General features: G+C 45.8%; 1 protein-coding gene across 1 annotated transcript in view; it reads right to left on the bottom strand.

The window, feature by feature from the left end:
• LOC311244837 (zinc finger homeobox protein 3-like) overlaps positions 1 to 8,630 on the bottom strand; it is a gene marked incomplete at its 5' end in the record, with an annotated part of 47,846 nt that extends 39,216 nt beyond the window's left edge. Inside the window, 4 exons of the mRNA XM_084334520.1 lie at positions 2,878 to 3,091; positions 4,270 to 4,802; positions 6,818 to 7,901; positions 8,112 to 8,630. Coding sequence (XP_084190646.1) covers positions 2,878 to 3,091; positions 4,270 to 4,802; positions 6,818 to 7,901; positions 8,112 to 8,630 — 2,350 coding nt within the window. The remainder of the gene's footprint in view (positions 1 to 2,877; positions 3,092 to 4,269; positions 4,803 to 6,817; positions 7,902 to 8,111) is intronic.
• Positions 8,631 to 13,039: the final 4,409 nt, after the last annotated feature.

Below are 13,039 nucleotides of genomic sequence, written 5' to 3'. Positions count from 1 at the left end.
GTTGACCGGATGGGCGAGGGGGCGTTTATAATTCCGTGGGCAGCGTTACCATTCATCTAATGTGGGTAAAATGTTCATCATAGCAGTTAGTGTCGAACACGGAAATATTACACGCTAAAACTCACCCCAGTCTCCGCGGGCCGTTGGGCGATCAGCGTGGGGTAGACAGTTTTCCATTATGGGATGTAAAAATATCCGGTCCGGGGAGCTCCAGTAGCTCACCGCGTATCTCGGCGCTATTTCGGCGTCGGGGACAACCGTGCGCGTCACGGATCTGGGGTACACGAGTTCGACTCCCGGACTCGCCGTATTTTCTCAGAGTGTCTTCCCCTAATCTATATCCCATTCAACCTGTTTCTGTCGGTCATGCTTGACCAGAAAAAGCGATAAACGCTAAAAAGAACCAGCTGACTGGTCAAAGTTTAAAAAATATATATATATCCGGTCCATTTCCAGCTTGTATAATAGTATATACGTCCAAATCATGTTGTTTATCGAGTTATTGGCAACGGATCGCTATGTATTGTGACGAGCTAGAGTGCCGGAACCTATACAGAGTGCCCGGAAGTAATATGGGTGAACAGCACATCGTCCAAGTAACTTCCTGTTTGGCGATTGCGCCGATCGGCCACCAGATGGCGCTCTTGAACCGCTAGAGGGTTCAGTGGGGCTTTTTGGTGGGACTCAGGCCAGCGGATGGGAAATATGAATCCGATCACAGATTTTTGAAATATTGATATCAAAGACGAGTTACGGCGTCTTCGGCAACTTGAGCATGGCGGGGAAGGACGCCTAAACTCGTCTTCTGGCAGTTAAAGTGTTAACAGTGCACATCCAATGAAATCACCATATAGTTAAATGTCTTATACAGGATATACCCCCAATACCTGCTATCTAATACCCTACACACATATGCTCTAGCTCGTACCCCCCCCTCCCGGACCCCCCATTGGATAATCCATCCATTATCCCTCGCTCCTAACCAGACACTACCATTATATGCTAGCTTTTATTTTCTCCACCATTTCTAACCACATTGTCATTTTGGATTCATTGAGACCCAAAATTCTTGCTGTAGATATTTCTTGATAAATCACATCGAGATATGTAATAATCCAGACCTTTCGGCACATTTTTTCCGGTTGGAACCATCGTGATGCTATCAGCTTTTTAGCCACTGTGATACCCGATAAAACCAATCTCTTTAGCTGTGGATGTACTGCACACTCAAAAACATCATTCAGCAGTAATACAGAGGGGTGTACAGGTATATTCAGAGTTAAGAGATTTGATAATTGCTGGGTCACCTCTTTCCAGAATATCTTAACTGGTGGGCAGTCCCAGTACATGTGCATAAATGTCCCCTCGTCCCCATTTGTACATAAGGAGCATTTGGAGTCTTGTTTAAGACCCATTTTTTTCAGTCTTATAGGAGTCAAGTATGTCCTGTGAATATAGTTAAGATTTATTTGTTGATGGTCCGGGTTCCTTGATGTAAATCGAACATTTGCCTTTTTATGCTTGTTTTATATGTCATTTTAATCAAACCATAAACAAAGTGGCCTATTGGGATGCTAGATACTAATGTGAAAAACTGTGATTTTATGTGTGATGTGTGTTTTTATACCAGTGTGATGTGTGTTTTTATACCAATGTGATGTGTGTTTTTCAACCAGTGTGATGTGTGTTTTTATACCAGTGTGATGTGTTTTTCTACCAGTGTGATGTGTGTTTTTCTACCAGTGTGATGTGTGTTTTTATATCAGTGTGATGTGTGTTTTTATATCAGTGTGATGTGTGTTTTTCTACCAGTGTGATGTGTGTTTTTCTACCAGTGTAATGTGTGTTTTTCAACTAGTGTGATGTGTGTTTTTATACCAGTGTGATGTGTTTTTCAACCAGTGTAATGTGTGTTTTTCAACCAGTGTGATGTGTGTTTTTATACCAGTGTGATGTGTGTTTTTATACCAGTGTGATGTGTGTTTTTATACCAGTGTGATGTGTGTTTTTTAGGGCTGTCCCCGACTAAGGATTTGGATGGTCGACTAGGATTGGCCAAAATTTGCCGTTAGTCGACTATTGGTTGACAATTTTTTTTTTTTTAAATAAATAAAGTATAATATTTTTAAATTTTTTTATTTAATTTTTTTTATTTTGTATCATTCCATTTGGGCTGTGGGGGGTGCTTAATGTCTGAAGGAGTCGACTGAAGGCTTCTTGTCCTCTGCAAAAGCATGCAATTGGTCCACTGATGGATACATCTTGATATTTGTCTAGTCTAGTGTGTTCATTAGACGGGTGAAATCCTCTTTCAGTGCCTCTGTGCCTGTTTTCGTAGGCAGTTAGCCTCTGGTATGCGTGCCATTAGCGTTAGCCGCGCTTCTAGGCCTCTTTTCTTTTGGAAAGAATGATAAAAAAATATATATATATTTAAAAAAAAAAAAATTATTATATTCGACTAAGAGGTTGGCCAGTCGACTGCGGCTCCTTTCGACCGATTAGTCGACTAATCGATTAATAGGGGTCAGCCCTAGTGTTTTTATACCAGTGTGATGTATGTTTTTATACCAGTGTGATGTGTGTTTTTCAACCAGTGTGATGTGTGTTTTTATACCAGTGTGATGTGTGTTTTTATACCAGTGTGATGTGTGTTTGTGTGATGTGTGTTTATGTGATGTGTGTTTATGTGATGTGTGTTTGTGTGATGTGTGTTTGTGTGCTGTGTGTTTATGTGATGTGTGATGTGTGTTTATGTGATGTGTGTTTGTGTGATGTGTGTTTGTGTGCTGTGTGTTTATGTGATGTGTGATGTGTGTTTGTGTGATGTGTGTTTATGTGATGTGTGTTTGTGTGATGTGTGTGTCTGTGTTTTCTCACCTTTGACATGTTCCGGGCTCTTTCTGATGGTAAAAATGGCCGCCAGCTCCTCTCCTCCCATTGGCTGCAGCTGTAATAGCCCCTCCCTCTGCTGGTGAGCCGGGGTCTGACTGTGTCTCAGTAGCTGTGGCTTGGAGGAGGAGGAGTGGCTGCAGAGCAGACAGTGGAACAGCCAGGAGCCCCCGTCCACCTCTCCATCGTACTGCTGCAAGAACTGAAGACAGAGGAAACTCATGTAATAATGTGTATAATAATGTATAATGTATGTATGTATGTATGTATGTATGTATGTATGTATGTATGTATGTATGTATGTATGTATGTATGTATGTATGTATGTATGTATGTATGTATGTATGTATGTATGTATGTATGTATGTATGTATGTATAATAATGCATGTAATAATGTTGTATATACCGTATATATATATTTATTCTTACTGTGTATATATATATATATTACTAGGGATGTCCAATATTATCGGCCTACCGATATTATCGTCCGATATTGGCATTAAAATGTAATATCGGAAATGATCGGTATCGGTTTTAAATTTTTTTTTTTTTTTTTTTTTACATTTATTTAACCTTTATTTACCCAGGCAAGCAAGTAAGAACAAATTCTTATTTTATTTATTGTCAAAAGTATGCATAATGTTGTGTTAATTCCACGACAAGAGATATGTAATGTTAATTACCTGCAATTATTCCGTTTTTTGGGGGGGGGGGAAACCCTGCATATATCGGTATCGGTTGATATCGGTATCGGAAATTAAGAGTTGGACAATATCGGTATATCGGATATCGGTAAAAAAAAGCCAATATCGAACATCCCTACTTTTTACATATCTGTAGATACTATATCTATATCTGTACATATCCTATACTCTTACTAGTTACACTGCTGGCCAGTATGACTACCATAGTGTCTTTATACCTGTATCACTGTACATATTCATACTACAACTCTGTACATACATCTGATTAGCACTATTACTCAGTAGTACTCATTTATATATTTTATACCCAGTTTAATCACCTGTACATTGTATATTACTATTGCACTTTACTGTTACATTTGCACTCTGGTTGGATGCCAACCCTATTTTTGTTGCACTGTACTTGTGCTGCATGATGACAATACATGTCATGTGTTGCATTTATTAAATTTTTTGCATTTATTTAATATTTTTTGGACCTTATGGTGTTCTTGTTTTGTTCTTGACTTATTGTGATGTTTCTTCTTGACTTGTTTAAAGAAGAAGTGTACGGCCCATGGGGACATTAACTTGTGTTGTCGGGCCTTACAAATAAATTTGATTTGATTTGATTTGATTAATGTAATGTAATGTAACCTCTAGCACCTCCTAGTGGAGGGTATGTGTACTGACTCTGTAGACGCGCACGCTGCCCTCGTGGTGTGAGTTGAGAGAGTGTCCCTGGAGCTTCTCCAAGCTGCTCGTCACGTAGTCACACAGGTTGCACCTCAGCTGGATTGGGTTGCCCTTGGCGATGAGAGCCTCTGCCTCCTCGCCCTGCAGCCCTCCTTCCTGGAGGTGAGCGGCCAGCTGGTACCTGGTGCGGTGCCGGTCCGTCTGGCAGTGCAGCGAGAAGTTAGCCCTCAGCGGAGTGGTGTAGCCGCACAGCCTGCAGTGGCAGCCTCCCGCCACCAGGGAGCACCACTCAGACTGAGGCAGGGAGCGAGGGGCGTTCAGGTGCTGCTCCACGCACTCCAGGCTGTCAGCGGAGAAGTGGGAGCAGACCAGGCATTGGAAGACGCCCGGGGAGAGGGGACCGGTGGGGGAAGGGGCGGGAGGGGGGGAGGGGGACGGGGACGGAGAGGGAGTGAGGGTTGACCCCAGAGTGACCGGTGGGTCTGTAACTTGCTGACTGGTTAGACGCATCGTCAAGGAGAGCTCAGCGCCTGGAACCAAGAGAAACAACCTCATTTCTTAAATGAATAGCAACCTAATTTTTTTACATGAATAGCAACCTATTTTTTTACATGAATAGCAACCTCATTTCTTAAATGAATAGCAACCTCATTTTTTTTTACATGAATAGCAACCTCATTTATTAAATGAATAGCAACCTCATTTCCTACATGAATAGCAACCTCATTTCCTACATGAATAGCAACCTCATTTCCTACATGAATAGCAACCTCATTTCCTACATGAATAGCAACCTCATTTCCTACATGAATAGCAACCTCATTTCCTACATGAATAGCAACCTCATTTCTTAAATGAATAGCAACCTCATTTCTTAAATGAATAGCAATCAAATTTCTTAAATGAATAGCAATCAAATTTCTTAAATGAATAGCAACCTAATTTCTTAAATTAATAGCAACCTCATTAAATATATTAATAGCAACGTCATGTATTATATTAATAGCAATCTAATTTCTTAAATTCATAGCAACCCCATTTCTTAAATTAATAGCAACCTCATTTCTCACCCCATGACAACTTTACATTTTAGAATGAGTGTATCTCAAATACCTTTTGTTTGAATCTTTTCTGATTTGCGGTACACGTTGGTGACCTCTAGAGGAAGATGCCTTTTGATTTTGGTGAATCCATGACCTTTCCTCTAGAGGAAGACGCCTTTTGACCCCATGACCTTTCCTCTAGCGCCAACATCAGGCCATATGTTCAATACTCAAATTAGTGCATCTCCTGATCCCATTTCCAAATGTGACAAATATATTTGCCTTACCATGTAATAGTGTAATACTGTGTAATAATGTAATAGTACAAGAGTGTGATAGTGTAATAGTGTGTAGTGTGTAATGTGTAATAGTGTAATAGCGTAACAGTGTAATAGTCTGCATTTGTTAAATATTGTAGGCGGGTTTGCTCTGTGAGAGGGAGAGAAGAAATGTAATTAAATGTCAAATGTTTTGGAGGAAATAGTCCAGTGGTGCTCAATATTTTTGATGAGAGCAAAGCCATCAATTATAGACAGACTGGGGAGTTCTGACACCAAGGAATGTTTATTAGTTCATACTTTTAGGCTATTTCACTTGATTAATAATTGGAGGAGGGCTTCAGACTTCAGATATTCCTCAAATATATATATTAAATATATATCTTTTCATGACACAGTCATCAGAATGTTCCATTCCCATTGTGCACCTGAAAGGGTTAATGACCAGAGACACACCTGCGCTCTGGAGGTGTTTAACCTGGGGGTTCCTGCAGTGACGCTCACCTGCGTTCTGGAGGTGTTTAACCTGGGGGTTCCTGCACTGACGCTCACCTGCGTTCTGGAGGTGTTTAACCTGGGGGTTCCTGCAGTGACGCTCACCTGCGTTCTGGAGGTGTTTAACCTGGGGGTTCCTGCTCTGACCCTCACCTGCGTTCTGGAGGTGTTTAACCTGGGGGTTCCTGCTCTGACGCTCACCTGCGTTCTGGAGGTGTTTAACCTGGGGGTTCATGCTCTGACCTTCACCTGCGTTCTGGAGGTGTTTAACCTGGGGGTTCATGCTCTGACCTTCACCTGCGTTCTGGAGGTGTTTAACCTGGGGGTTCCTGCTCTGACCTTCACCTGCGTTCTGGAGGTGTTTAACCTGGGGGTTCCTGCTCTGACGCTCACCTGCGTTCTGGAGGTGTTTAACCTGGGGGTTCATGCTCTGACCCTCACCTGCGTTCTGGAGGTGTTTAACCTGGGGGTTCCTGCTCTGACGCTCACCTGCGTTCTGGAGGTGTTTAACCTGGGGGTTCCTGCTCTGACCCTCACCTGCGTTCTGGAGGTGTTTAACCTGGGGGTTCCTGCTCTGACGCTCACCTGCGTTCTGGAGGTGTTTAACCTGGGGGTTCCTGCTCTGACGCTCACCTGCGTTCTGGAGGTGTTTAACCTGGGGGTTCCTGCAGTGACGCTCACCTGCGTTCTGGAGGTGTTTAACCTGGGGGTTCCTGCAGTGACGCTCACCTGCGTTCTGGAGGTGTTTAACCTGGGGGTTCATGCTCCTGCACTGGGACAGGTAGTAGCCCCTCTGCAGCCGCAGCATGTTGTGCGTGTGCTTCTCGCTGGTGGTGTGTATGCGCAGGTTGCGGGCGATGCTGGTCTCGTAGTCGCACACGTCACACCGCCACCGCTTGCCGAGGGAGGGGGGTGTTGTGTGCTGCGTCACGGGGGGCTGCTGCGGCGGCTTGGCGGGCTGAGCGGCGGCGGGCGGGGTGACGGGCAACCCGGCGAGGACGTACACCGCCTGCTCCTCCGTCGCGTGACCGTTGGGGGAGCCGTTGAGGGCGCCGAGAGGCGCGTTGGCGAGACCTCCGCTCTGGACGTTGTTGAGGTGTTTGTCCGACTGCATGTGGATGCTGAGGTTGCCTTTCGACGAGGTAGCGTAGTCGCACACCTCGCAGCGGTAGGGCTTGTAGCCGCAGGCGTAGGTCTCCCCCCGGGCCAGGCGCGGGTGGGGCTTCCCCGAGCTGCAGTACCCGCACACGCCCCTCAGCGCCCCGCCGCACACGCACTTCTCCCCCGAGGTGCCGCACACGCACTGTCCCCCCGTCTCGGGGTGTTTCTCCTTCACGTGGACCTGCAGGGTGTGCTGGGACTTGTAGTGCCAGTTGCATTTGGGACATTTGAGCGTCTTGCAGGAGTTGCGCGAGTGCATTACGGTCATGTGACTAGTCAGTGAGTTGGGACAGAGGTCTTGGTTGAGGTTTCTAAGGACACCGTCCTTCTCCTCGTCTTTGTCTCTCTCGTCTTCCACCTCTTTCTCTGGCTGGCTGTCGTTTGGTTCTGGAGCTTTGGCACCGTCTCCATTGGCAATGGAAGAGTGGGGGCCTGCCGGACTGGACCCTGGAGCCACCAGGGCAAGAGACAGGGCAGACTGCTGGGACTTAAAGCTCTGAGGAAACCCAGAAATCCAGCCCTGATCTCCCCTAATGTCTTGTACCTCAGTCTCGCTCAGCAGGGCGGAGGATGAGGGGGGGCAACTGAAGTGCTTTGGAGAGGCGGAGAGAAAAGAAGGGGGTTTCGGAGAGGTGGAAGGAGAGGGGCGGGGCTTTGGAGAGGTGGAAGGAGAGGGGCGGGGCTTTGGAGAGGTGGAAGGAGAGGGGCGGGGCTTTGGAGAGGTGGAAGGAGAGGGGCTGGGCTTTGGAGTGGTGGAAGGAGAGGGGCGGGGCTTTGGAGTGGTGGAAGGAGAGGGGCGGGGCTTTGGAGAGGTGGAACGAGAAAGGCGGGGCTTTGGAGAGGTGGAAGGAGAGGGGCGGGGCTTTGGAGAGGCGGTTCTGCTGTGGAGTGAGCTGCTGGCCGCTGCAGTGCTGGAAGAAGAGCTGAGGCTCCGTTGAGGTAATAAAGAACATTTGGATTTGGTTTGGCTTTGGTTTGAGACGGCCTCCTCCTCACTGACGGCCGCTGGGAAGTGACTCCTCCTCTCCCCTCGAAGTGACTCCTCCTCTCCCACACCTGCATACGCCTCCTCGTCGCCCTTCTCTCGTTCTAGAAAAAAACCCTCCCTGTCGTCTTCCTCTCCCCCCTGCGTATGACTCCCTCCACCTCTGCCCTCTCCTCCCTGGGGGTCTCCTCTGACCTGAGGCCCCTCTGCCCCCTCCTCCCGCTCGGACTGAGGCAGGGTCGGGGGCTCTTTGGCAGGGGCCGAGGCTGAGGTACGAGAGGATGACCCCTCCCCAGGGAGCGCCAAGGTCAGGGGAGGAGATAAAGCCTGGGGGCTGAGGTCGGCTTCTCTCTCCTCCCCTCCCCCTCCCTCCCCTCCTCCATCACCGCTGTCCATACCCAACGCTACAGTAGCCACACATCACCTCCCCACCTGGAATAGAGAGAGGGGGGGGAGGGAGAGAGAGGGGGAGGGAGAAAGAAAGAGAGGGGGAGAGAGAGGGAGAAAGAGAGAAAAAATGAATACATGATTCAAGTAAATAATATTGCAGTAAAGCGTAGGCCATTGATTATTAGGGCAGCATCTGTTCAGCACACGGGGAGCAGCACAGCGGCCGGTTACTCCGGGGTTAGCTTAGCGTTAGCTCTTAATGGGAAAATCAATAGTATGGAGCGCTAAACTAGCTAGAGGAATGTGGGTAACGGCAACGCGGGGGGGCCTGTAATATTCCCCGGGGGATGGGATTATATAAAGAAGTGAACACATCGGAGCTGAGGGGCTTTGACTAAATTGCCGTGCTTAGATAAAAGAGGACGGGTTGCCTTCCAGTTAGCTCCACACCAGAGAAGAGAGGTGTGTGAGGTCTGCTTCTATTTCAACCCTAACAGCCCCCTCCTCCACCACCACAAACACCCACTGAAGACAAACAAGACGCATGTCAGACTGATGACAAAACATGTACATAATATAGCCATGTAAATGTTTAATTCGAGTAGAGAAGAAAAAGAAACGAATCCCAAACATTGTAGTTATGGTGTATTAATGTACACGAAGGCAGTGAGAATGGACTCAACACAGTCACACACAAGTACAATGACTCAACACAGTGACACACAAGTACACTGACTCATCAACACAATCACACATAAGTACAATGACTCCTCAACACAATCACACATAAGTACAATGACTCCTCAACACAATCACACATAAGTACAATGACTCCTACAATCACACATAAGTACAATGACTCCTCAACACAATCACACATAAGTACAATGACTCATACAATCACACATAAGTACAATGACTCCTCAACACAATCACACATAAGTACAATGACTCCTACAATCACACATAAGTACAATGACTCCTCAACACAATCACACATAAGTACAATGACTCCTCAACACAATCACACATAAGTACAATGACTCCTCAACACAATCACACATAAGTACAATGACTCCTACAATCACACATAAGTACAATGACTCCTACAATCACACATAAGTACAATGACTCCTCAACACAATCACACATAAGTACAATGACTCCTACAATCACACATAAGTACAATGACTCCTCAACACAGTCACACACAAGTACAATGACTCAACACAGTGACACACAAGTACACTGACTCATCAACACAATCACACATAAGTACAATGACTCCTCAACACAATCACACACAAGTACAATGACTCCTCGACACAATCACACACAAGTACAATGACTCCTCAATACAATCACACACAAGTACAATGACTCCTCAACACAATCACACATAAGTACAATGACTCCTCAACACAATCACACATAAGTACAATGACTCCTACAATCACACATAAGTACAATGACTCCTCAACACAATCACACATAAGTACAATGACTCCTACAATCACACACAAGTACAATGACTCCTCAACACAATCACACACAAGTACAATGACTCCTCAACACAGTCACACACAAGTACAATGACTCCTACAATCACACATAAGTGCAATGACTCCTCAACACAGTCACACACAAGTACAATGACTCAACACAGTCACACACAAGTACACTGACTCATCAACACAATCACACATAAGTACAATGACTCCTCAACACAATCACACACAAGTACAATGACTCCTCAACACAATCACACACAAGTACAATGACTCATCAACATAATCACACACAAGTACACTGACTCATCAACACAATCACACACAAGTACAATGACTCCTCAACACAATCACACATAAGTACAATGACTCCTACAATCACACACAAGTACAATGACTCCTACAATCACACATAAGTGCAATGACTCCTCAACACAATCACACACAAGTACAATGACTCCTCAACACAATCACACATAAGTACAATGACTCCTCAACACAATCACACATAAGTACAATGACTCCTCAACACAATCACACATAAGTACAATGACTCCTCAACACAATCACACATAAGTACAATGACTCCTCAACACAATCACACATAAGTACAATGACTCCTACAATCACACATAAGTACAATGACTCCTCAACACAATCACACATAAGTACAATGACTCCTACAATCACACATAAGTACAATGACTCATACAATCACACATAAGTACAATGACTCCTCAACACAATCACACATAAGTACAATGACTCCTACAATCACACACAAGTACAATGACTCAACATAGTCACACACAAGTACAATGACTCCTCAACACAATCACACACAAGTACAATGACTCCTCAACACAATCACACACAAGTACAATGACTCCTCAACACAATCACACATAAGTACAATGACTCAACACAGTCACACACAAGTACAATGACTCCTCAACACAATCACACACAAGTACAATGACTCCTCAACACAATCACACACAAGTACAATGACTCCTCAACACAATCACACACAAGTACAATGACTCCTCAACACAATCACACACAAGTACAATGACTCCTCGACACAATCACACACAAGTACAATGACTCCTCGACACAATCACACACAAGTACAATGACTCCTCGACACAATCACACACAAGTACAATGACTCCTCGACACAATCACACACAAGTACAATGACTCCTCGACACAATCACACATAAGTACAATGACTCCTACAATCACACACAAGTACAATGACTCCTCGACACAATCACACACAAGTACAATGACTCCTACAATCACACACAAGTACAATGACTCCTACAATCACACATAAGTACAATGACTCCTCGACACAATCACACATAAGTACAATGACTCCTACAATCACACACAAGTACAATGACTCCTACAATCACACATAAGTACAATGACTCCTCCAAAAGAAGGGGCCTGCCCGTCCCCCAGCCCCCAGCCCCCGTGTGATTGATGTCTGGCAGAAGAGGAGGATACAGCCCGTTCTCCCTCTCCTTGCGTCCTACAATCTCATTACTGACCTTTTTTAATCAAGGGAAGACCTTAATGTATCCTTTCACTTTCTCATTCAACCAGCCCCCCTCTTTCCCTCTATCGTTCTGCTCCAACACCCCCCCTCTCTCTCTCTCTCTCTCTCCTGTACCCCCCTCTTTCTCTCTCCTGCACCCTCCTCTCTCTCTCTCCTCTTTCTCTCCCTTGTACCCCTCTCTCTCTCCTGCACCCCCTCTCTCTCTCCTCTCTCTCTCTCCCTTGTAGCCCTCTCTCTCTCCTCTCTCTCTCCTGCACCCTCTTCTCTCTCCTCTTTCTCTCCCTTGTACCCCTCTCTCTCTCTCCTGCACCCCCTCTCTATCTCTCCTCTCTCTCTCTCTTGCACCCCTCTCTCTCTCTCCTGCACCCCCTCGCATCTCTCTCTCCTGCACCCCCCTCTCTCCTGCACCCCCCCCCCCCCTCTATCTCCTGCACCTCTCTCTCTCTCTCCTGCCCCCCTTTCTCTTGCACCCCCCTCTCTCTCTCCTGCCCCCCCCCCCCCCCCCCTCTCTCTGCGGCTGTGTGATATATGGCTCATACCGTCTCTCTGATGGTACTTTAATGTACTATGTTTATGTCACAGGCCAGAGACCCTTGGCCACTGCAGCTGCCTGGGGTCCTGGCAGGTCTGAGAGGGGACTGAGCTGGCCAGAGAGATGCCTGGTGGCAGGTCTGACAGGGGACTGAGCTGGGGTCCTGGCAGGTCTGAGAGGGGACTGACTGAGCTGGCCAGAGAGATGCCCGTCTCCACACTCGCCTGCAGCGAGATCAGTCTCTAATCTGATAAAGATTTTCATTTACACTGCAATCAATAACCCGGGTCTATCGGCAATGTAACTATTTATACAAGCATTCCTGGCTCTCTATCGATCCCAAGTACGGGAAACCATCACTTAGCAGTGTGTGTGTGTGTGTGTGTGTGTGTGTGTGTGTGTGTGTGTGTGTGTGTGTGTGTGTGTGTGTGTGTGTTAATGCATGTATCCCACCCTGCACAAGCGATGTGATTCAGATCATGACAAGTTACCCTGCATTATGGCATTATGGTAATATATATATCTAGCATCAGGGATATTGTTTAATGGTGGATAATTATGTTTTATGTTATATATAGCATGTGTTTATGTCTTCCACTCTATAAATGTATATATTCTCATTTTAATTCATCTATACATCTAAAATATATATTATTCCTAGCAGACACCATATCATTGTGTGTGTGTGTGCGTGTGTGTGTGTGTGTGTGTGTGTGTGTGTGTGTGTGTGTGTGTGTGTGTGTGTGTGTGTGTGTGTGTGTGTGTGTGTGTGTCTGGAGAAAGAGAGAGAGACAGAGACAGAGAG

This window comes from Notolepis coatsorum, assembly GCF_963971535.1.
Source record: "Notolepis coatsorum genome assembly, chromosome: 18".
In the NCBI taxonomy this organism is placed as follows: domain Eukaryota; kingdom Metazoa; phylum Chordata; class Actinopteri; order Aulopiformes; family Paralepididae; genus Notolepis; species Notolepis coatsorum.
Note: the sequence above shows the minus strand (reverse complement) of the source record. Positions and strands in the feature narration are given on the sequence as shown.